The sequence below is a fragment of the Gopherus flavomarginatus genome, chromosome 1, assembly GCF_025201925.1.
Source record: "Gopherus flavomarginatus isolate rGopFla2 chromosome 1, rGopFla2.mat.asm, whole genome shotgun sequence".
Lineage (NCBI taxonomy): Eukaryota > Metazoa > Chordata > Testudines > Testudinidae > Gopherus > Gopherus flavomarginatus.
The window spans coordinates 267,956,206-267,980,481 of record NC_066617.1 but is presented as its reverse complement, the minus strand read 5'-3'; the positions used below and the strand labels follow the sequence as shown (position 1 = coordinate 267,980,481).

The 24,276-nt window shown below is 43.3% G+C and overlaps 1 protein-coding gene across 1 annotated transcript in view; it reads left to right on the top strand.

The window, feature by feature from the left end:
• The window catches only part of BIVM (basic, immunoglobulin-like variable motif containing), an 82,857-nt gene that overhangs the window by 17,796 nt on the left and 40,785 nt on the right, over positions 1–24,276 (top strand). Inside the window, exon 11 of the mRNA XM_050937535.1 lies at positions 6,746–7,036. Coding sequence (XP_050793492.1) covers positions 6,746–7,036 — 291 coding nt within the window. The remainder of the gene's footprint in view (positions 1–6,745; positions 7,037–24,276) is intronic.

Genomic DNA, 24,276 nt, shown 5'->3' with positions numbered 1-24,276 from the left:
TCCCCCAAGTTATAGAATGTCACACACCCTGTTAGTGCAGCTGGATTTTATCTTAGCGAATTTTTAAATTGATTTTTTAATTTACCTGACATTAACTTGATTGCGTGACCTCCTTGTTCACTTAGTATAGCATGGTATAATCAGGAGATAAAGTACAGTGCATGCATCTCCATTTGTTCCATGGCTTTTATTTGTGTAATTTTTCTTTCTTATGAAGGATTAGGCCTCTGAAAAGAACTGAATTTTAAGACTGGACTTGAAGGCAGAGAGGGTTGAAGCATGGTGGAATGGGTTGAGGGGATAGTTCTTCTTTGAGTGCTGTCCCTGTGAGTGCTCTACTTCAGGTGTCGGTGCATCCCGGCATCATTGATCGAAGGTTTTCGGTAGCAGTGCTCGGTCGGGACGCGCGTTGGAGTCTTGTTTAGTATGCTCATGGTCCGACCTCCTCAGTTCCTTCTCAACCGTCCTCTGCTGAAGATGAGCTCGTGGCAGCTTCTTCCCCTGCAGATAGAAAAGAAAGAAAAATAGTAGTTAGATACCTTAGATAAGTTTATTATAGTTCCTAGTTAGCTTAATTAGCAGTTAGTTTTTGGTTTTTTTAAAGTTTTTTCTCCCATTCCCTGCTCCTTTTGGAGCACGCCTCGAAACATGCTGATCTCACCTGGCTTTAAAAGATGCAGCTCCTGCTGAGAAACAATGCTACGATCTGATGGACACTCCCTCTGAGTGAGATGTCTGGGTGAATCACACGTACTCCAAAAGTGCGTTCACTGTAACAACCTGAAGGTGAGAGCCTGACGCCACCGGGACCTCTGCCTCAAAATGATTCTCATGGAGAAGTCACTCCAGCCAGGTACAGAAAAGGACCAACCAAAACCTCCCCCGAAGTGCTCGCTTACGTTGTCGGAACTGACGAAGAGCACGTCTGTCCTCTCATGTAAAGAGAAAGTGAGCATCGACCTCTCCGTAGAGGGATCTGCATAAAAAGAAACAGTCCCCTGTGAGGTCATTTCCCCTCGGTGCCAACGACCCCGAAATCAGCACTTATGACTCCCCCAGCACCTCTGTCACGGACCATGCCGTTGAGCCCAAAGCAAAGGGCAGAGAGTCAAGACATAGGCACAGCCATGTCTCCTCCATGGCACCCACTATGCTAGCACACGCAGAGGACACAGCACCAACCTTGCCGCTACCTCCGGTGCCAGCCACAAAATCTGCGCCACTGCCATGCTCGTCACCACCGCCTCTGCTGGCACCGACTGATGGTGCCGCGATGGGCCCACTGGCACTTACAAAATATAGCCACGAGATGGCTGCACACCTTTCAGTTGCAACTAAACCCTCACTACTGCATCCACCAGCACTGCAGCAATTTCCATATCATGGTGTCCCAATCAGCACTCCATGGCGCCAATGGATTGTCCAGAAGGAGTGTCATTAGGCAGCCCACTTCCCCTATGGCACCGTTGGTACCCAGTGAGAGCGATGAGGACCGGGGTGGAGGAGTCTTCTCCCCATAACACTCTTCCCTGACTCACCACAGACCTGTTGGGGGTACACTGAGATCTAAAAGCCATCATGGTCAACCACCATATCCATTGTACAGACAACCATAGATGTGTCCCTCCATGGCTTTTCCCATGCAGTGGTCACCATAGAATCTGTGGGCAGCATACAAAGCCCACTATGTCAGAACCTCATCGCCACCCGGACGTGAACTTCAGTCTCCTCCATTATCTCCAGTGGCTACATCATCTGTAGCCTTATAAGAGACTACAGAGGAGCCAGAGGAAGAAACAGGCCCTGAGAATGTGTCACCAACGCATAACTCTTCTTCTTCCTCCAATAAGGCCATCATGCCACCTCCACCTACAGTGGCAGATGACTTAAAACAATTTCAAGACCTCTGTAAAAGAATCGCACTAAGCCAGGACATCCCATTGGAGGAGGTCCAGGAAAACCAATATAAGCTGCTTAAAATCTCACAACCTTCCTCATCCTCAAAAATTGCACTGCCCATAGATGATGCAATTCTGGAACCCGCTGAAATGGTATGGCAGACACCAGCCCTCCCACATGCAAATGAGCTGATAGAAAATACTCTGTGCTGGCAAAGGGAATGGACTTTCTCTTTTCCCACCCACTCCAAACAACCCACTCAACCCACTTCAAACAACCCCAGTCCAGATCCACACTTGAGGACAAAGACCACAAGAGACTAAAGCTCTTAGGATGAAAGGTCTACACCTTCTGGTGAAATATGATTGACAATTGCCAGAAGTTATGTGAGTTTATGACTGACCTTCCTCAAGGTAAAAGAGCACAATTCAAGACATTGCTCACTGAGGGACAACTGGTTGCCAGGACTGCCCTACAAGCTTCCCTGGAGGTTTCCAGTATGGCAGCACATGCCACAGCTATTGTAATGCACAGAACACCTTGGCTGCTGTCATCTAGCATCCCAAAAGAGCTGCAAATTAAGGTGAAAGACCTCCCCTTTGACAGAGATAAATTGTTCTCATCTAAGACCAATGAGGTACTCTGCTTTATGAAAGACTCACATGTGACTGGACAGCTACACACCTCTACTAAGAGAGAGTGCTACCAGCCTTACCACCATGCCAGAGAGTCACAGTTCAACCATCTACTGTCCAGACCATATGAGTCCAACAGACAGAGAAATAGACCTCCGAGGTGCCAACCCTCACAACCTCAACAAGCAGCATTACAATCACCACCTAATAAGCAATGGTTTTGAAAGGTTGGTCGAGGGTCTGAATGACCTCCCCCTCACCTCTGTGCCATTTGGCCATTTAGCCACCAATTGAAACACTTCCACTATGCATGGGAGTGCATCATGCAAGATTGCTGGGTCTTAGAAATCATAAGGTCAGGCTATGCCATCCCCTTTATTTCTTGATCCCCATCCTACCCCCTTCCCTGTCCCTCTTCAGGAACCCTTCTCGTGAGCACCTCTTAAGGCAGGAAATAAATCATCTACTACATCTAGGTTCTGTGGAACCAGTACCTACACAATACAGAGGGAAGGGTTTCTGTTCCCACTATTTTTTGACCCAGAAGAAAAATGGAGGATGGCGACGCATACTAGACGTACAGAAACTCAACAAATTCATATGCTCCCACAAATTCAAGATGGTCACGTTAGGCACAGTAATCCCAGTGCTGGAACAGGGGGACTGGTTTTCAGCCCTCAATTTACAAGATTTATATTTCCATGTTACCATACACCCAGCTTACAGATGATTCCTCTGATTCACAGTTGGACATGACCATTTCCAATATAGGTTACTCCCCTTTGGACTGTCCACTGGACCAAGGGTATTCTCCAAAACCCTTGTGGTCGTAGCAACACACCTGCGCAAGCAAGGGATCATATTCTTCCCAGACCTAGATGACTGTGTCCTGAAAGGCCCAAATCAGGCACAGACAAAAAAATTACCTAACTATCACCCTCTTCCAAAAATTAGGGCTGCAACTGAACACGCAAAAGTCGACACTGATACCCGCAAAACAACTGGACTTCATTGGAGTTTACCTTCATTCAGTTCAAGTCAGAGTGTTTCTACCTTGAACCAGATTTATAACTATAAAGAATCTCATAGACACCGTCTCCATCTGCCCACAAATCATGGCAGGAACCCATCTACAACTATTCGGACACATGGCCGCCACCACATGTGTGGTAAAACATGCTGGACTCCACATGTGCTGTCTCCAAGGCTGGCTGGGTTCAGTATACAAACCCATCAAACACAGACTAAACAATTGGTAAGACCACCTCCCAAAGTGCTAGAATCCCTTCAGTGGTGGACAGGACCAAAGAATCACTGTTCAGGGATCCCCTTTCATCAAGCACGACCCTCAATTATAATCACAACAGATGCCTCCTACTTTGAGGGTGCACATCTGGATCATCACACAATCCAAGGTAAGTGGTCACCAACGGTGACACACCTCCATATCAACTTACTGGAACTCAGAGTGGTATGGAGTGCCTGCCTCCATTTTCTTCTGCTCATAAGCAACGAGACAGTACGAGTGATGACAGACAATATTGCATGCATGTTCTACATCAACAGACAAGGGGGGGCACAATCTCACTCCTTATGCACCGAGGCCATGAAACTATGGAATTGGTGTATCCATCACCACATCGACATCTCAGCCTCATACCTTTATGGATGCCAAAATACCACAGTGGACACTCTAAGCAGAAGGTTCTGACAGGAAAACAAATGGAAAACGAATCCCACAGTCTTACAACAGATTTTCCAACGATGAGTTTTCCCACCATTGACCTATTTGTCACATCTCAGAATCACAAATGCCCTCTGTTCTGTTTGAGGACGAGATTAGGACCTTAATCTTTAAGGTATGCTTTCCTATTTACATGGAACAACATGCTCTTGTATGCATTCCTGCCAATCCCACTAATCCCCAGAGTCCTGCACAAGATACAGGATGAAAATGCCAATATCATACTGATAGCTTCTGAGATCAGATCTGATCTCAATGGGAGAGTTCATGGAGTGCAGTCATGCGTAACAGGTACGGGTACCAGGTTTGTCTGGGCCATGCTGGGGCTAACAGTCAGAGCCTCCATCCAAATCTGGAGAAACTCCATATGAAAGCATGGCTCCTCCATGGTTCTAGCAACGAGTTAACCTGTTTGGAACAAGTCAAACACATGTTATTGAACAGCAGATGTACATCCACACGCAGTACTTATGTTCAAAAATGGAAAAGATTTCCATATGGAGTCAGGACAAACAGTTCACTCCCAATGCTACACTGCTGTGGCTCGTCCTAGAATACCTCTTAGAGATAAAGAATTCCAGACTGTCCACGAGCTCTATTAAAGTACATCTCACAGCAGTCACCACTTTCCATTGCAAGATTGATGGATTCTCGGTATTTGCACATGCGACCAGAAAACATTTTCTTATTGATCTTCAGAATCTCTACCTGAAGTACACTCACCTGTGCCCACATGGGACCCAGATCTAGTTCTCAAAGGTCTTATGAGACTACCCTTTGAACCACTCACTACCTGCTCCCTATTGCACACGTCACATCCACTAGCAGGGTGAGTCAGAAAAGTGCACTAATGGCCAACCCGCCATACACAATCTTTTTTAAAGACAAGATCATGTTGTGGCCCCACCCAGAATTCCTCCCTAAAATAGCTTCAACCTTCCATATCAACCTATTCACGTCCCTACATTCTATCCTAAACCACACAGAAACACACAGGCGGCCATGTCACATACCCTTGATGTGCAACGAGCTATAGCCTTTTATATGGACAAAACAACGTTTTTCTGCAAGTCCCCAAGGCTCTTCATCTCGATGACGGAATGATCCAAGAGCTCTGCTGTATCCTAACATAGACTATTTAAGTGGATCTCGAGCTGCATTTGCTTATGTTATGAAACGTATAAGACAGAACCCTCAATGGGTGTCAGATCCATTGCGGTATCTACATGATCCATGGCAGCATCCATTGAATTTCTAAATAATGTATCCATTTCAGAGATCTGCTACGTGGGCCTCAGAACATACGTTCACTAACCACCTATGCAGTTTTATAAGCCTCAAGAGCTGATGCCATACTAGGCCTAATGTTTCTCTCCTCCACTATGCAAGTAACTTCAGAGCCCTCCTTTGTGGATGCTACTCTACAGTCACCTGTGGAGCACCCACAGGGACAGCACTTGAAGAAGAAAAGAAGGTTACTCACCTTGAGGTTCTTCAACATGTGTGTCCCTGTGAGTGCTCCACTACCCAGTCTCCTCCCCTCTAATTTGGAGTTCGATACAAGGACTCTACGTTAGAGAAGGAACTGAGGGGGTCAGGCCGTGCATGCACTAAAGGAGACTCCAACGGCGCTTCAAGACAGCTACTGCGCATGCATGTTCTGTCTGAGCACTGTTACCGAAAATCTCCGATCAATGGCGTTGGGATGTACCCACACCTGAAGTGGAGCACACACAGGGGCACATACCTCAAAGAACCGCAGTTACTGCACAAGGTGAGTAACCCTCTCTTCTAGGTGCAAGGAAGGGTGCATGGAAGAAAATCTGAAAATGAGTAGAAAGAGGACAGAAACACTGTGGTGGTTGTGCATTTTGGGTGGAGAGTGTAAAGGCTAACAAAGGTAGGCAGAAGCTGGGTTATGCTGTCTTGTGAATGCTAGACAGGGAAACTTAAGTATTGTGTAGAAGATTAGGAAGGGAACTAGTAAAAGAGTTGAAGAAAGTAAACTAAAGCAGTTTGTTATATAAATATTCAAAATATTTTCATAAATAATACTCAGGAGCAGCGCCAGAGTTTCTGGCGCTCTAGGCCGAATTTGGGGGGTGGCACTTTGTGCGCTCCCCCCGGGGTGCGCGGGAGCTTCCGGTTCCACTCCCATCGCGTTGCTGAAGAAGGACCCTGTTGCCAAAATGCCGCAGGTGACAGCGGCAGTCATTCAGTTGCTCAGTTGCCTGCCGCTGTTTTCCGTGGCACGTTGGCAGAAGGGTCCTTCTTCAACGGCGCAACGAGAGCGGAACCGGAAGCTCCCGTGTGCCCTGTGAGGAGTGCACAAAATGCCGCCCTCCACCCCGAATTCTGGTGCCCTAGGCGACCGCCTAGGGTCGCCTAATGGAAGCGCCGGCCCTGACAATGCTTAAATACTTTTTCTCTGCACACTTTTTAACAAAACACTTTTTACCTTTGTCAGGTAGGAGGAAACCTGCATTGTATCATTGCTTTTCAGAGACTTAACTGGCAAAGGTTTGATCCTTGGAACTTCCCATTTGGAAACATTAGACGAGATATGCAACCACAAGCACAGGGAATTGCCAAATCTGAAAGCGAAGACAATATCACCAAGAAACAGCATGGACATCTGGGTAGATCTTTCAGTGCGGGTTTCCATCAAGAATCCATGTGGAAGAAGATGTATAATCTTCATGGGAGGAGGAACAGTGGATATCAGAGTTATACTGATTATGATGGGAATGATAGAAATTAACTTTAGTACAGCACAGCTGATGTACTAAAGTTTTGCTAAGACATAGTAGGAGTTTATTACGCCTAGAGTACATATGAATAGAAATGGTATAAAATGCAATCTCATTTAAATACTGTATGTTTGTGTTGGGTAACATCAGACGTGTAAACTAACAAATAAGCACAGATTATTGTACTTTGTAATCAGAGTAAATGTAATAAGCAAACTGTTACTTCAAATAATTGAACTGCATTTGGGACCGTGAAAACAAAAGAACAAATTGTGGTTAAAGCCATTTATGTAAACAAACAGCATTGAAAAGTATTCAAAGCATGAAACTTTGTATCTTATGACTTTCCAAAGTGATTGATTATTCTGCATACTATATAAAGATAAAAATGTAGACATTTCCTTCCTTTTTAACATTTTATTTTTCTTTTAAATTCAGTAAGGCTGCCATTTTCAATTAGAAATATTGTAATACAAAAAACTTGTCAAACTTAACTGAGTGGATGGTCTCAGTCTAATTCCTAGTGGACTAGTGTTCATGTCCCTTAAAATAATAATAATTTGCCAACTGGTACCAATTAGTGCTATTGTATCTGAAAAGCCTGAGATTGATTGATTGTACAGGGAAAATGACATTACTCTGGGTCAGGCTTGAGGCACAACGGTAGGGTGGGCTTGTGCTGTTACCCCTCCTCTGCCTGTTATGTAGATAAAGTAGTTGACTTCTGACTACAGCATTTTTGTGAGCATTGAATTCACTTCATTTTCCACAGGCTTCTTAAATAAAAATGAAGTTGAATTTGCTGATAACCAGGCTGAACACACTTTGGCCTGTTGGCTGTTTTTTCCTTCATTGTGTCTCCCAATTTCTTAGTGTTTTTACTTGTTAATTTTTCTATGAGAGGTGACATTATTAAGTACCAAAAAATGCTAGCAGTCCCAACAGCATATCTGTCAGCAAACAATTTATATTTTTTCAGGTTTCCATGTAAAGCACCTATATTTGGACTAATATAACTTTGCCCAAAAACATTTTAGCAGTTATAACATTCTATATACAAATGATGTGCCCAAGGATTAATTTTGTTGACATGAACTCTTGTCATGGAATGCAGGGTTTTTTGTGGTCTGCTGCTTTTGTTAATCAAAAAACTGGAGACTTTTAGACAATTTTCTTCATCCAATAAAATTTGTTTTCTACTTTTGTCAGTTGTTTGTTTTGGGAATGTCCCTGTTCTTAGTCTTGAAGAGTTTATCCTCTGAGGGACTATTCCTGCTTCTCTCACTCAGCAGAATAGCCCCACTGAAGTTTCCTGAATGACACCTTTATGACTGAGTCCATAATATGTCTGCTGTTGTATGGATTGTATCTGCTTTTTTTTTTTAAAGTATCTTTGTTTAAGAAAATCATAGTGTGGGATATATTAAGCATATGAATTTAAAAGCAGCATTTCTTTCCTATAAGAGAGGCTAATTTGCAGGGGAAGTAAAGGCAGGTGTGGGATAAGTAGGACAGTTGATAATGGTGTTTCTCCACTGTTTGGACTTAAGGTATCCCAGTACTGGTCCATTTCTGGTAGGGGACATTGATGCTATTCTCCTTCAATTATAAGACCATATGGAACTGTTGATAAACTTGGGACCTTTTCCATTGTTACATTTTTATTTAGCAGGGCTAATGTCCATTTTGCTAATCTGGGACTAGAAACATGTCCATCATTAATTTTTTTCTGTTAATATATATTTCACGGGTGAATGTGATGTCTTAAGAAGCATTGGGGATAATCCTACTAAATACACTCGATGTTGCAAAACCCAAGCCAAGGCAAATACCTCTTTCTCACAAGGAATAAATTCTTGTTCCACTCACTTCAGGACTTTAGAGACATATGCCAGTGGTTGAAGACCTGTTTCGTGGTCTGGTCGTAATACGCTACTCATTCCAGTACTGGTGGTAGTCAATTGGAGCATAAAAGGTTGTCCTACTTTGGGGTATGTGTAGCAGGGTGGTCCCCTGCTCCTGCCCTGAAGGGCTTAAAACAGCCCAGGAGAGGGCTGTGGCTGGGGCAAGAAGCCTGGGCTGATTGGGAAAAGTAGGCTCAGCTGTGGCCATGCCCTAGTTAGGCCCAGCTGGCCCCTATAAGAGGCTGTGAGCCAGAAGCCCGAACAGTCTCTCTCCGTTTATAGAGGGAGATGGACTTGGCTGCAGGGACCTGAGCAGGGTACCTGAGTGGAGCAGGACTGGGAAAAGGCTGAGGAGCTGGGGAGCTCCAGCCTGGAAAGTCCCAGGCTGTGGCCTAACAGAAGGCCAAGGGGTACTGGGAGTTGCAGAGGGCAGCCCGGGGTAGGCCAAGGCAGCAGGTCCAAACCAAATCTTGCAAGTGATGAGTAGGCTGATATTGCAGTCTGCCCCAGGGCATGTGGGCTAGATGATGACTGGCAGTAGCCTGATACTGAGGCGAGGTGGGGATAGTGGGTTGGGGGTTCCCCTGGGAGGGGGAGACCCAGAACTGCTGGGGTATTGCCAAGGGGCAGCACCCCAGTTAAAGGGGCACCGGGGTCCAGGGAGGGACACAGGGGCCAGAGGACAGGTGGATCACTGGCCTGCAGAGGACGCTCTGCAGCTGGAACGAGCTAATTCCCAGAAATCACCAGCAGGAGGTGCCACGGGGTGAGTCAGCTTGTCTACAGTATGGAGCTTTTGCTAATGCTTTCTGCTGTTCTAATCCCCTTTCGCAGTCATTTCCCTTTTAAAATAACTTAGACAGTGGGCTGGCTTTCTCTGCATAATTCTCTTGACAAATTTGTCATACCCAAAAACTATCTTAAAGTAGTTATACCACTGGGGGCTGGTAATTTTTGCAATAATTCTACTCATTGTTATCTGGTGATCGTCCCTTTTGTCCTGATGTTACTCCTACGTAGTTTACTTGCTGCTGGCATATCTGAGCTTTTTCTGGACTAACCTTAAACCCTGTTTCCTTTATTTTCTGTAATACATGATCTAATTCTTTCTAAATTTCTAAATTCTCTTACTTAGTTTTTGTGTTTATAAGGCTGTCATGTACATATAATATGATATCCTTATTAGGCATGTTATCCCATATTTGTTCACATGCCTATGGCAGATAGGGCTGTTACGGAAACCTTGTGGAGGTTGACAAAAATAAAATGGGCTTCCTTGGAATGTACAGGCAAACTTGTACCAGGAGTCCAGATGCAAAGGAATTGCAAAGAATGCATTGGCTAAATTTGAAACAGTGAACCATCATACTCCTATGATAATGGAGGCAATTACTTTGGGATACTTTGCCACTACTGGAGCTGTCATTGGAGTCACTTTATTAAGAGGCCTAAGATCGATAGTCTTCAAGTTTTACTATCTGCCTTTAAAACTGGCCAAATAGCTGCATTATTGGTATTCCGTGGTTCAACAATACCACCTTATTCTAAAAGCCCTTGGATAGTTTTCATTAAACTACGTTCTGCCTCCTTAGGATATTTATATTGTCTTTGAAGTGGGGGATCTGGTCCGGTGATCAAGACTTCTGCTTCTATTTTTCCACATTCTGCCTTATTGGTTGTCCAGACTTCCTTATACTTTGTGCTATTTCCAGAACCTCTGTTGGCCAATCAGCCCATTTTATTTCTTCTGCTTTGATAGCAGCTAATCTATATCCTGCCTCAATAACAATTGGTAGATCTATTGTTCTGGCCTTATTGTCAGTATTTCCCACAATAATTTACCAAATCTACTGTTACCTCCAAGCTTACCTAATACATCAACGCCAATTATTCCATCGCCATCTAAATTCATCATTCCAAACTGTTCTTTACCTTTTTCTTCCTCCCTAATTGAAAATGAACTGGAGCACTAAATGGCACTCTACTCATTGCTTCATTAAATCCTTGCAGCTTCCTGACTATTACAGGAGGTCCAAATAAATTCCTATCCTTTGTACTAACTGAAGAAAATGAGGCATCTGAGTCTATTAACATATTCTGTCTGAATGCTCCCCTATTCAACTCCATATACACAGTGGGTATCCCCCAGTCATCTGCTTGTAAATGTGCCACTACCTTAGCATGATTTTCTTTTCCCAACATTGGGGAGATGGGGGGGGGGCGCTCGGCCTCCCTACGCTTGATTTGGAGGGTGAGGTGGAGCCGTCAGCATGCTCCTTTTATGATTCAGCAGTCTTCAAAGTAGTTTGTTTTGTAGGAAGCCCATGAATTTGTTTTTAGGGTCATTCTGCAGCAATTCTCCACATAACCGATTTCTTCCTGGATCTCCTTTTGTTGATTCATGAGGAACGAATTTTCTGTTCCTATTTCCTTCTTGCTTTATTCTTTCTCTATTTTGCTGACTTTGTTGATTTCCTTGTCCTCTGGGGCGATTATTAGAAAAGGTTATTACTGATACTTTCTCAGGTTTTCTTTTCTGAAGTAATTTCAGAGGTGGCATTGTTTCCCACTGTATTTCATATAGTCTTTTCACTTTATCTTCTGTAATGTGGAGAGGGGTATGTGGAGGATCATCAGAGACCATTGCCATTCTGATCATTGGATCAAATCCTAGTATTAATGCTCTTTTATACTGTGGGGAATCATATATCAGTTGATATCCTAATGGGATGATTCCTGTATGTTTGTATAATAAATTCTTTCTAGCTATGGTTCGTCTTTCCTTTGATCGTTGCTTTTCCTTATGAAACCATGCCACTGGATCTTCTCCAGGAAAGAAAAGCTTCAAGATTTCTCTACCAGTATCACCTTCTTCTCCTCCCTGGATATCATAAGGAAGCCCAGAAAATTCATCTGAATGTATGCACTCTTTTATTAACGCAGAGATCATTTCCTGTTAATCCAGGTATCCCTGTTGTTTTAGCTAGCCATCCGTTCACTGTGTTCTTGTTCAAAGGACTCATGGATTTTCCTAGAGCTCTAATTTGCTCAGAGATATAGGGTCTTTCCTTTACACTCTCTCCTGTTTCCATTGGTGGTAGTTTTGGTTACTGTGGAGGTAATAATTGGAGCTACAGGAGGTGGCCTTTGATATTCTGGCTCTTCCCTCGGTGGACTAAAATTCTGGAGTAGACTCTTTGGGATTATCATCATAGCAAGGAGGGCCCATATCTTCTTCATCTGATTTCACCACTCTAGGAACTTTATTGCTGTTATGACTCCTCTGCTGGCTTTCAGTTCTTTCTTTAGTACATGATTTTGTCTTCTGCAGGCTAAATGATTTATTCTTTTTTCCTCTTTTGCATCTGAGATGACCAGCTTCATAATAGATAGACAAGCTGCTGCTTTTTGTTTCCAGTAGGGAGTGCCATACTGTTAACATCCAGATAGATAATCTAGCATGAGCCTACCCAGGGACGCCAATTTGTTACCCCCCTATTTGGACTTAAGGTAACCCAGTACTGGCTTGTCTATCCAATGGGAAAGAAAAGTGATGATCTGCCCTAAATGAATTGCCAGAGTATTAGCAGGGGGTTTGTCTCCGACTCGCAGAGGACTCCCCAGAGCAGGCTAATTCTGCTAACCCTTGAAAGGGCACAGATAGAGCCCTCTCATCAAGAATAGACATACAAGCAATAGTACTTCAAAAACAAAATCTTATTTATTGAGGGAAAAATTAGGTGATTACAGTATATTCAGTAACACAAGAAAGAAAAAAAATTACAAAGTATAATAAGTAAAGCAAGAAACATTGTAATTTTTTTTCTTGCTTTACCTATTATACATTGTACATTTTTTCTATCATAAGTAATAAGGCACAATTAGATTAGTGTTCAAAATCATATATTTAGGAGGTACAAGAGACTATACCAGGGATCAGCAACCTTTCAGAAGTGGTGTGCCAAGTCTTCATTTCTTCGCTCTAATTTAAGGTTTTGTGTGCCGGTAATATATTTAAATGTTTTTAGAAGGTCTTTTTCTATAAGTCTATAATACATAACTAAACTATTGTTGTATGTAAAGCAATTAAGGTTTTTAAAATGTTCAAGAAGCTTCATTTAAAATTAAATTAAAATGCAGAGCCCCTGGACCGGTGGCCAGGATCGAGGCAGTGGGAGTGCCATTGAAAATCAGCTTGCGTGCTGCAGGTTGCCTACCCCTGGACTGCACAGACTGAGACAAATACACTGTTGCGAGTTCGTGCACACTGAACTTTTTATTTATATGCATAAGGTCTCCAGTATAACATTATACAACAAAGATTACAATGTAACAAACAAATATCTAATGCATATGCATAAAACAGCACTGCAACACAGCATTAAAGAAACATTGAACAATTAACAATTACCATTTTGCAAGCAGGGGCCAGCTGCTCACAGGATGGGGTGAGGCTGGTCACACTTATGGATACGTCTACACTATGGGATTATTCTGATTTTACATAAAGTGGTTTTGTAAAACAGATTGTATAAAGTTGAGTATACGTGGCCACACTAAGCACATTCATTCGGCGGTGTGCGTCCATGTACCGAGGCTAGCGTCGATTTCCAGAGCATTGCACTGTGGGTAGCTATCCCATAGCTATCCCATAGTTCCCGCAGTCTCCCCCGCCCATTGGAATTCTGAATTGAGATCCCAATGCAAAAACAGTGTCGCAGGTGATTCTGGGTAAATGTCGTCACTCAATCCTTCCTCTGTGGAAAGCAATGGCAGACAATCATTTTGCGCCCTTTTTCACTTGATTGCCCTGGCAGACGCCATACCATGGCAACCGTGGAGGCCATTTTGCCTTTTGTCACTGTCACCGTATGTGTACTGGATGCTGCTGACAGACATGGTACTGCAGTACTACAAGCAGCATTCATTTGCCTTCGCAAGGTAGCAGAGACGGTTACCATCCTATTGCACCATCTGCCATGCCATTGTAAATTGGCGATGAGGTGACGGTTATCAGTCATTCTGTAGCGTCTGCTGCTGTCATGGGTGCTCCTGGCTGGCCTTGCTGAGGTCGGCTGGGGGTGCATGGACAAAAATGGGAATGACTCCCCAGGTCATTCCCTTCTTTATGTTTTGTCTAAAAATAGTCCTGCCTAGAATATGGGGCAAGTGTACTAGAGAACCAGAGAGCACAGCTGCTCCGGGTCAGAGCCCCAGAGATCCCGCAGAAATGATGAGCTGCATGCCATTCTAGGGGGTGCCCCTGCAACAACCCCACTCGTTGCTTCCCTCCTCCCCCAACCATCCTGGGCTACCGTGGCAGTATCCCCCCATTTGTGTGATGAAGTAATAAAGAATGCAGGAAGAAGAAACACTGACTTTTTAGTGAGATAAAATGAGGGAGAGGAAGCCTCCAGCTGCTATGATAGTCCAGGCAGGACGTTAAAGGGTGGCGGGGGAGAGGAGCCCAGCCTCCTGCTGCTATGATAGTCCAGGCAGTACAGAATCTTTTCTTTAGACATGAAAGGGGGTGGGGCGGGGGCTGATGGAGCTCAGCCTCCAGCTGCTATGATGAAGACGGTTACCAGCAGTTCTGTACCATCTGCCGGGAATGACCAGGAGTCATTCCCATTTTTACCCAGGCGCCCCCGGCCAACCTCACTGAGGCCAGCCAGGAGCACTCACGGGCTGATGATGACGATGGATAGCAGTCATATTGTACCATCCACCACTGGGAAGGGGATGCTGGTGTTCAGTACTGCTGCACCCCATCTACCAGTAGCATGCAGTAGACATAGGGTGACATTGAAAAAAGGCGAGACTTTTTTTTCCCTGTTCTTTCAGTGGGGTGGGAAGGGTGTAAATTGACGACATATACCCTGAAACACCCGGGAAAATGTTTTTGACCCTTCAGGCATTGGGAGCTCAGCCAAGAATGCAAATGCTTTTTGGAGACTGCGGGGACTGTGGGATAGTTAGAGTCCTCAGTACCCCCTCCCTCCCTCCCTCCATGAGCATCCATTTGATTCTTTGGCTTTCCGTTATGCTTGTCACACAGCACTGCACTGTGCTGTGGCCTCTGTCTATCATAGCCTGGAGATTTTTTCAAATGCTTTGTCATTTCTTTTTCTGTAACGGAGCTCTGATAGAACATATTTGTCTCCCCATACAGCGATCAGATCCAGTATCCCCCATACGGTCCATGCTGGAGCTCTTTTTGGATTTGGAACTGCATCGCCACCCGTGCTGATCAGAGCTCCATGCTGGGCAAACAGAAAATGAAATTCAAAAGTTCTTGGGGCTTTTCCTGCCTAGCTGGCCAGTACCTCCGAGTTCAGATTGCTGTCCAGAGCGGTCACAATGGTGCACTGTGGGATACCGCCCAGAGGCCAATACTATCGATTTGCGGCCACACTAACCCTAATCCGACATTGCAATACCAATTTCAGCGCTAATCCTCTCGTTGGGGAGGAGTACCGCAATCGGTTTAAAGAGCCCTTTATATCAATATAAAGGACCTCGTTGTGTGGACGGGTGCAGAGTTAAATCGGTTTAACGCTGCTAAATTCGGTTTAAACACGTAGTATGGACCAGGCCTCAGAAGCAGGCATCCAGCTTTATTGACAGACACACACAAGCAGCCTTTAAAAACAGCCAAGGAATCAGACTAACTCATTCTTTTCTCAATCCCTCTGATCGTCAGGGTTCCTTCTGATCTGTCTGTTCCTGGATGGTATTGTAATTGTCTCCAGTCTGCACTACTGCCTCCCTGGTTGTCTTCTCGATCTTCTGTTCTCGTCCCGCTTTTCTCCACTCTTTCTCCCTCTCAACCACCACACCAAGCCTACTTTTGACCAGTCTTATATTCAGTCTGATTGGTTGACCTTTCAAACTCCCTGTGTGCATGGCACCTTGTTCAGCCAATCAGCTTCCATTCTGAAATCATAGCTAGTCCTCCATCTTGAGAAGTCAGTAGAAAGTCAACGTGTGCATTATTTGGGATATTTTAACTATAAACTATCATTAATTATAACTTACTTAAAGCATCTAGTCTAAAACTAACTACTGTTCCCTACAAACTAAAACACTCTGATGCTATCACTACCATTGTAATGCTAATTGGGAGAGCTGAATTGTTCATGATGTTTCTCAAACCCCGCCCCCCTTCTGATTGTCAGTATCTCTATCCAGGGTGCTGCAATCTGTACAGGATTCAAGCAAGTGAAAACTTCTGGTAACACTCCCCTCCTTGTTTGTCTATCCATCACTTTATTGGCTTGATGAGTGCAATGAGTGTGTAGTTTTGTTCAGTGTTGGCTCAAGGCTTTTATTTTCATGAGACCGAGCATAGACATGTCTTTGTAGAAGAAGAAACGGTTTCTAACATTCTTGTAACTGTTGTTCTTCGAGATGTGTTGCTCATGTCCATTCCAATACCCACTCTCCTACCCCTCTGTCAGAGCAGCCAGCAAGAAGGAACTGAAGGGGTGGTGGGTTGGCAGGGCCCTATATTGAGTGCCATGAAGGTGTGACCCCAGAGGGCACCCAGGCCAACCTGATCCATCCTGCAAGGGGAAATATCTTCCAGCTGCCGTGCACGTGGCACGTGCACCTAATTAGAATGGCCATGAGCAACACATCTCGAAGAACAACAGTTACTAGAAGGTTAGTAACCGTTTCTTTTTTTAAAAAATACCAGAGCACACAGATATAGGTTACATAGTAATTATAATGAAGTAAGCTACCAGGAACAAAAAAGCAGATAATGAAAATCATAAATTTCTTTTTAAAATTGTGTTTCTTCTTTCTCTCATTCTTTTGTTCTGCTATGTATGTTGAGTATTTAGGTGAGGAGGAATAGCTCAGTGGTTTGAGAATTGGCCTGCTAAACCAATCCTTCAGGGGGCCACTTAGGGATCTGGGGCAAAATCAGTACTTTGGTCCTGCTAGTGAAGGCAGGGGGCTGGACTTGATGACCTTTCAGGGTCCCTTCCAGTTCTGTGAGATAGGTATATCTCAAATTATTATTATTAAGCTCTACAGAGTAGAAACCTGTCTTATTCTGTGTCTAGCACCTACCACATTTTCGTATGATTTATAAATAATCAGTACATATAATAACAGTGTGAGAGTAATCTGTGATCAAAATACATTTATTCAGCACTGTTATAAAGCCTCTTGGAGGGAACAACTAATACAGCACTTAATACAACACAAGGAAATTAGCACCTAATACAACACAAGGAAAAACCAGCTATGGAAATCTCCCGGCATTTTCTCTAGCATTCTGCGGGGTTTCCCTAACAAGACAGGGTCAGCTGCCGGATCTTGTGACAGCTCATTCTCAACATTTGCTGTTATGGAACACTGAGTCCATTAAAACCTTTTCCAGTGACTCCACATTGTAACTTTCTAGGGACTTTCTCTCCTGAGGGCTAAATAACAGTTTTCTGTTGGTTTTATATCACTCTTTCCTAACTTGGTGCTACATGTTTTTAGCCAGTTTTGAGATGGTAATTTTGACATCAGCAAGTGTTGAATCAGAACTGAAAGGATAAATCTATTTTGCTCAGACTGAACATGGCTGACCTACTCCAAATACTGCGTCTAATCTTCGGATATCCCTTGATACAAGGATGATTCTGCCAAGGGGGTTTGTTGGTGGGTTTTTAAGTGGCTGAGGAGCCCAATTTGTGCCCTGAAGATTTTCCCACAGAAGTGATGGTTGTAATCTTGGAGGAGACTTAGTTGTTGGCTGGACTATTGTGCCCTTTCTTTCCACCTTCGTAGCTTTTCAGTCTGATGAGCATGTCTGTTTTCCTCAAAGTGATCTGTGGCTTGATGTACGGTGTGGCGCCACTTCTGATGCCCTCCATGAGCCCTTTTTGCCTGACTTAACTAAGAGAAGAGTACTTGCTTCTGTGATAAAAGATTTTGCCTCAGTTGTTCCAATTACCAGAAAAACCTGAGAATGGGGTTTAAAATCAGAAAATTATAACTTGCTTAATTAGACATGGAAAGAACTGTGGTAGTGTTAGGATCCTTTGAGATGCTTAGATTAGTAATTAGTTTTAAGAATAAATCTTTAATTAGATAAAAATTAATAGTAGTTTACATTAGAAAATCCATTAATAGTGGCTATAGGGTGATGTAGTGGAAGATTCCATTTCTAAGACTGTAGGGATCCGTTACCTATGGCGTAATAATTTCACTTCCTGTAACGCAATGGAGAATGACTCGACTCAGCAAAATTCCATAGGGATACATTATAGCCCTTAGGAATACATGGGACTTCCAGTGAGGAGGCAGAGCTATTACACATGTTGGTACATGTGACATAATTAGCATATGCGAATCTGAAATTAGCATACACTAAATCCTAGATGCTGATTGGCTGAGCCTGAGTATCATATGTTGGTACACATGACTTAAATTAGCATATGCTAATCTCCAAAAGCTGATTGGCTGAATCAGTGAGTGAATTAAGTTGATGAGCTGACCAAATCATATATAATGGCGACAGACAGCAGGCTAGACTTTGTAGTGGGATCAGAGACCTTGAAGAGAGAAGAAACTGCAGAACACCTAGTGTTGTACCAATTATATTAGACCAGTAAAAACGAGCAGGATCTTATTAAAGGGGACAAGGCAAAGATGCCACATTTATTTTGATAACAATTTATGACTAATAACTAATATCTTAATTCTTATACACACACATTATACCTATTAAATACACACACACACACACACACACACACACACACACACACACACACATTCACATTATACCTAATACCTATACACACACACACACATTCACACACACACATCCACATTCATCAGGTATTCTGCAGCTGCTGCATAGTTACCAGTCCTGAAGATAGCTTAAGTTCATGGCTTGATTTAGCAGCTTGGGTTCGTAGCTTGTGGCAGCTAACTGGCCAGGAGAGCTGGGCACAAGGCTGAGCAGGATCTCTGTTGGGCAGGCACTGATGTCCTTCCATGTTGGCAGCAGAATGTTACCCAGAGTCTGTCATCTCACCCTTCTTTTTTTATAGGCTTTTAGTTTGGATTCAAAGTCTATAGGTCTTGCTGTGTCACGCTGCCTTTGGGTTTAGATTGATCACCCATCAATTGCAGGCGTGCCTTTCAGCCTTGGACCTGGCTTTGATCTTCCTTCTGTTGTTCTGTTGTCCTTTTCTTTTTAGGGTGGATGCTTCTTACTTTGTTTAGGGCTGTTGTCTAGTTCTTCAGCCGTTGGTATTTGAACTTTATCTCATCAGGACAGGCTGGGGCTGGAGGTTGATTCCATCATTCATACATACCTCATTCACACATCTAAACTAAACTAAACTAAGATTACAGCAGGGTTTGCAAAAATGAAGGTTGGAGGAAGCTTTTACAAAATGGAGTGAGTGTTTTAAAATGGGGTTTGAATTACAATATGGAACAGAAGTTACAGTGTAGGCAAGTGTAGTGAAAGGTGAACAGAAGTTACCTTTATAAAATGAACAATTAAAAACAATTTCATTTATCAGTTCTACATTGTCCCCCTTTTGACCCTTCAATCCAGGGGCATTGAATGGGTCACACTTTATGTAATTGTTTTAAGGCAGAACCAACATAACCGTTATGATTACTAATAGGACAATGAGGGGATGAAAAATTATATTTAGAACTGCTGACCAGGTGGGCTGCTTCTACAACACTTTGCCCCTTGATTTATGACCATTACAGTAGTTGTTGACATTGTAGGGCAAGGTGATCTGTTGCAAACAAACCAAATAATTATAACTAGGTGAATATAACTAAACCTATTACAATTGACTAAACACCAGATATAACCTACACATAAATGAAAATAATAAAACCATTACAATCATTGGGTACATTAACAAATAAAATGAGGACCAAGTTTGATGCAGCAATAGCCATCAAATATAAAAGTTACTGAAGTCAGGACCTTTTTAAGCACACACAGCAAATAAGATTTTGTAGGAGGACCACAGTTGTTATGCAAGGCTAAGCTGATTTGGACTTAAAGTAACATTTTGTTGCTAAAATGTTGCAGAATTCCCTATTTTTAACAGTTGTTTTTAAGAGGTTTTTGGGGACCTGAAAGATGGGGCCTTACAATTATGGGCCAAGGTTTTACAGGTTATAGGGGCCCAAGAACTACCCTTTAGGGCTTGGGGGAGTAGAACCAGAGTGCATAGAGGAAAGTGTGGAATTAACAATATAAGCAAATGTAACTAACAATACAAACGTATCAATAACAAAAATTAACAGCAAAATGACTATTAGATAACCTAACAAAAAATAAACCTGATGCACTGGGGACCAAAGTTTTTTGGACACAAGTTGTGATTGCTAAGTTGGATGGACTTGGGGGAAGTAGAGAGAGGAAAAGACATTTGTCCTGTTTAGTGTAGTATTTTTTTTTTTCTGGACCCAATGCTAGCACAGGACACCACTAGAGACAGACACAGAACATGCAACACAGAACACTGAACACACACCACTAGAGACAGACACAGAACTTGCAACACTGAACACAGACTTTGTCGCGACACTATAACCATGGTATTTTATAACTTTTCAGCTGGTACCAGCTCTTCTGATGTTCTGGTTCAGAGCCTGAAAAATAGAAGCTTAGAAACAAATTAGCACAGTGCTCCCACATGGCAGACCCTGCTCAGTCTTTGCCACAGTGTGTTTGGTACTTGGGGCTGCACAAATGCTAAATAGGTGGTTCATTTCTTTGTGACTTTAAATTTTTTATTTTAAAATCCCCAGCCTCTTTGCCATGGCCTGGAGGTTTGAGGCAGAAGCAGGCACTGTTGTTACTGTTGCAATGGCATTTTGGCCCTGGGAGGAGGAATCTACGCAAATATCCCCCTTCCCACTCTCCAGAGGGGTCCCAAAAGTCTGCCCCTTCTGGGGTCTTAAACGTTCCTTTTTTTTTCTTTTTTTTTCTTTTAGTTGGAATAGTTTCTCTTTTAGCTTTTTACAGGCTGTTAGGTGGAGGTAGCTGTCATTACAAGCCTCCCACAGCAGGCAGATCCCTTCAGTGTCTCTGAGACCCTCTTGTTGCCCCTGATTTGATTTTTTTTCTTTCTTTCTGCTACCTCTTCGGAGGCCAGCAGATTGTTAACAATTTTATGTTTTCTGCTACCTACGCGGAGGCCAGCAGGTTTTGTTAACAATTTTATGTTTTCTGCTACCTACGCGGAGGCCACCAGGTTTTGTTAACAAAATATGGTTTCTGCTACCTACGCGGAGGCCAGCAGGCTTTGTTAACAATTTTAAGTTTTCTGCTACCTACGCGGAGGCCAGCAGGTTTTGTTAACAATTTTAAGAGCTCTTTATTTTCCTGCTACCCACACGGGGGCCAGCAGGTTTTGGTTAACCAAGAATAGAACCGTGCTCTGTAGAGCTGGTTGTGTGCACACAGATTGGTTTACAATAAGTGAGGCAAAAATACCAATAATCCCCCTTTCGCTATTCTCCACCAAAATGTTGTACCAATTATATTAGACCAGTAAAAACGAGCAGGATCTTATTAAAGGGGACAAGGCAAAGATGCCACATTTATTATGATAACAATTTATGACTAATAACTAATATCTTAATTCTTATACACACACATTATACCTATTACCTATACACACACACACACACACACACATTCACATTATACCTAATACCTATACACACACACACACATCCACATTCATCAGGTGTTCTGCAGCTGCTGCATAGTTACCAGTCCTGAAGATAGCTTAAGTTCATGGCTTGATTTAGCAGCTTGGGTTCGTAGCTTGTGGCAGCTAACTGGCCAGGAGAGCTGGGCACAAGGCTGAGCTGGATATCTGTTGGGAAGGCACTGATGTCCTTCCATGTTGGCAGCAGAATGTTACCCAGAGTCTGTCATCTCACCCTTCTTTTTTTATAGGCTTTTAGTTTGGATTCAAAGTCTATAGGTCTTGCTGTGTCACGCTGCCTTTGGGTTTAGATTGATCACCCATCAATTGCAGGCGTGACTTTCAGCCTTGGACCTGGATTTGATCTTCCTTCTGTTGTTCTGTTGTCCTTTTCTTTTTAGGGTGGATGCTTCTTACTTTGTTTAGGGCTGTTGTCTAGGTCTTCAGCCGTTGGTATTTGAACTTTATCTCATCAGGACAGGCTGGGGCTGGAGGTTGATTCCATCATTCATACATACCTCATTCACACATCTAAACTAAACTAATAAGATTACAGCAGGGTTTGCAAAAATGAAGGTTAGAGGAAGCTTTTACAAAATGGAGTGAGTGTTTTAAAATGGGGTTTGAATTACAATATGGAACAGAAGTTACAGTGTAGGCAAGTGTAATGAATGGTGAACAGAAGTTACATTAATAAAATGAACAATTAAAAACAATTTCATTTATCAGTTCTACACTAGGAAGGAGAAGACACACAACAAGCAGCAGCAATTGCAGCGGCGGAACCCTGCAAAGCATAAGCTGCCTGAAAAGTGTTACTGCAGTAGTAGTAGCAGCAGCAGTTCCAACGTTGCCCAGAGCAACAGCTGTTTCTGCTACCCAGCCAGCAGTGGGTCACCCCAGCAGCTTCCGTCTCTCCTACCTGAGGAGCCACTTTACTTCAGGCGTAGGTAACTGTTCAGCACAGCAGCTACTGGAGACTGCCATCAGCAAACAGCCATTGATGACAAACTGTGACAGAGCAGAAGGACCTTTTTATCTGACATGGTTCAGAAGGATTCTATAAGAAAACCCTTGGTATGGTGTTGAACCCTTGTAAGTTCAACCTTCTTCTATTTTATTATCCCAGACTATATGGGTTTTGCTTGTAAATAAAGCTGGGTGGCTGTGGAGTGAGTGAGATCTTTCCCTACCCATCTTTTAACCGCCTGGCCAGTGCTTATTGGATATCTAGCTTTAAGTAGTTAGTAGTGAATGTTTAATTGATATATTGTTATATACTGTTATCAACCGAAGTTGGTATTATAGTTTTGCATCTTTAGTTGCCACGTCACTTCATTCCCTTTTCAACTGTAACCCCTATTATATCTATCTCTATTATTTTACTGTAACCACTCATTTCTAAATAAATATTATTTTTGTATGCCAACAATTGAGAAGTCCTTGAAAAGTCCAGTCAACCTCTGTCTGACCAGCCTGAATTATTTCTCCAAAGCCATGAATGCTTTGGAGCAACATGCAGCTCTTAGATGATGTCTGGATGCTTAAAGGCTGTTGCAGAGGTGATTCTGAGTCCACATTGCCTAAGCAGGGGTTAGAGAATAAATCAGCTACAAACAGTCCCCTTCCCAGCTCCAGCAGCCCTGAAGCTCCTGTTCTCTACCTCCCAATCCCAGCCATCTTAGGGCCTGACTCCTCAGCCCAGCTGCTTTGAACCACCTAGCGGCCAGAGTTTATACTGAGTGAATGGGAGGAGGGACAGACCAGCCAAAATAATAATACAAAACGAGCAGGTCAGCTAAGGCTGGCGCTGCCTTGCCAAGGCCACTGCTCCTGCATGATCACCGACCCACCATGTCTTTAAGGCCCTGTTAAACACTGTCCTGTTACCTGGGTTTCTTTCAACCCAAAGCTCTTGATAACTTTTACTCTGTCCGAGGTGGTGTCAGGAAATAAATCAGGGGAGACACGGCCATCTGACTTATAGATGGCTGGCACAAAGCTAAACTTTACTTAGTCTCAAGCACTTACACACGTCCGCAACAGGTTAGTAAAAAATCCCAATCCTCAAAAATTACCGAAGCTGAGTGTGGCTCTCGAGTGGCACAGCGGCAGCCTTCCAGTGGCCAAATCTTCCATCTGCTGGTGGGTACCACAAGATGCGTCCAGAGGGAGAGTCCTCGAAGAGTCCCTCAACTCAAAACTTTTTCCCCTAATTTATACATTAGTAATATGACGTCACTTAAAGAAAACTTGTTAACCAAGCAGTTTCAAATGTCAAGGAAGAGGTTTCCTTCTGGTCAATGATTAACCAGGTGTGGTTTTTCAGAGTTTGCACACCTTGAGGCCCTGTCAGACTCATTCCTGAGGGCATGTGGACAAGCTTCCTGTTTTTCTAAAATGCAGGTATCAGCAATTTCAACACAATTTTTATCTGGAAGGACATGGTGTCAGGCTGCCCTTTCTGTGGAACCCAAAACCCCCTCCCCTCCTGCCTTGGTTAAGCTAAGGCTGCTGCATGGCCAATTTATGGCCTGCTGACCTGGCTGCTTTTAGCAATAAACAATAGTGGTTTCAGGCACTTTACTGGTTTGCCAAAAACTCCCCATATAGTCCCTCTCCCTTCTTCCCTGCTAC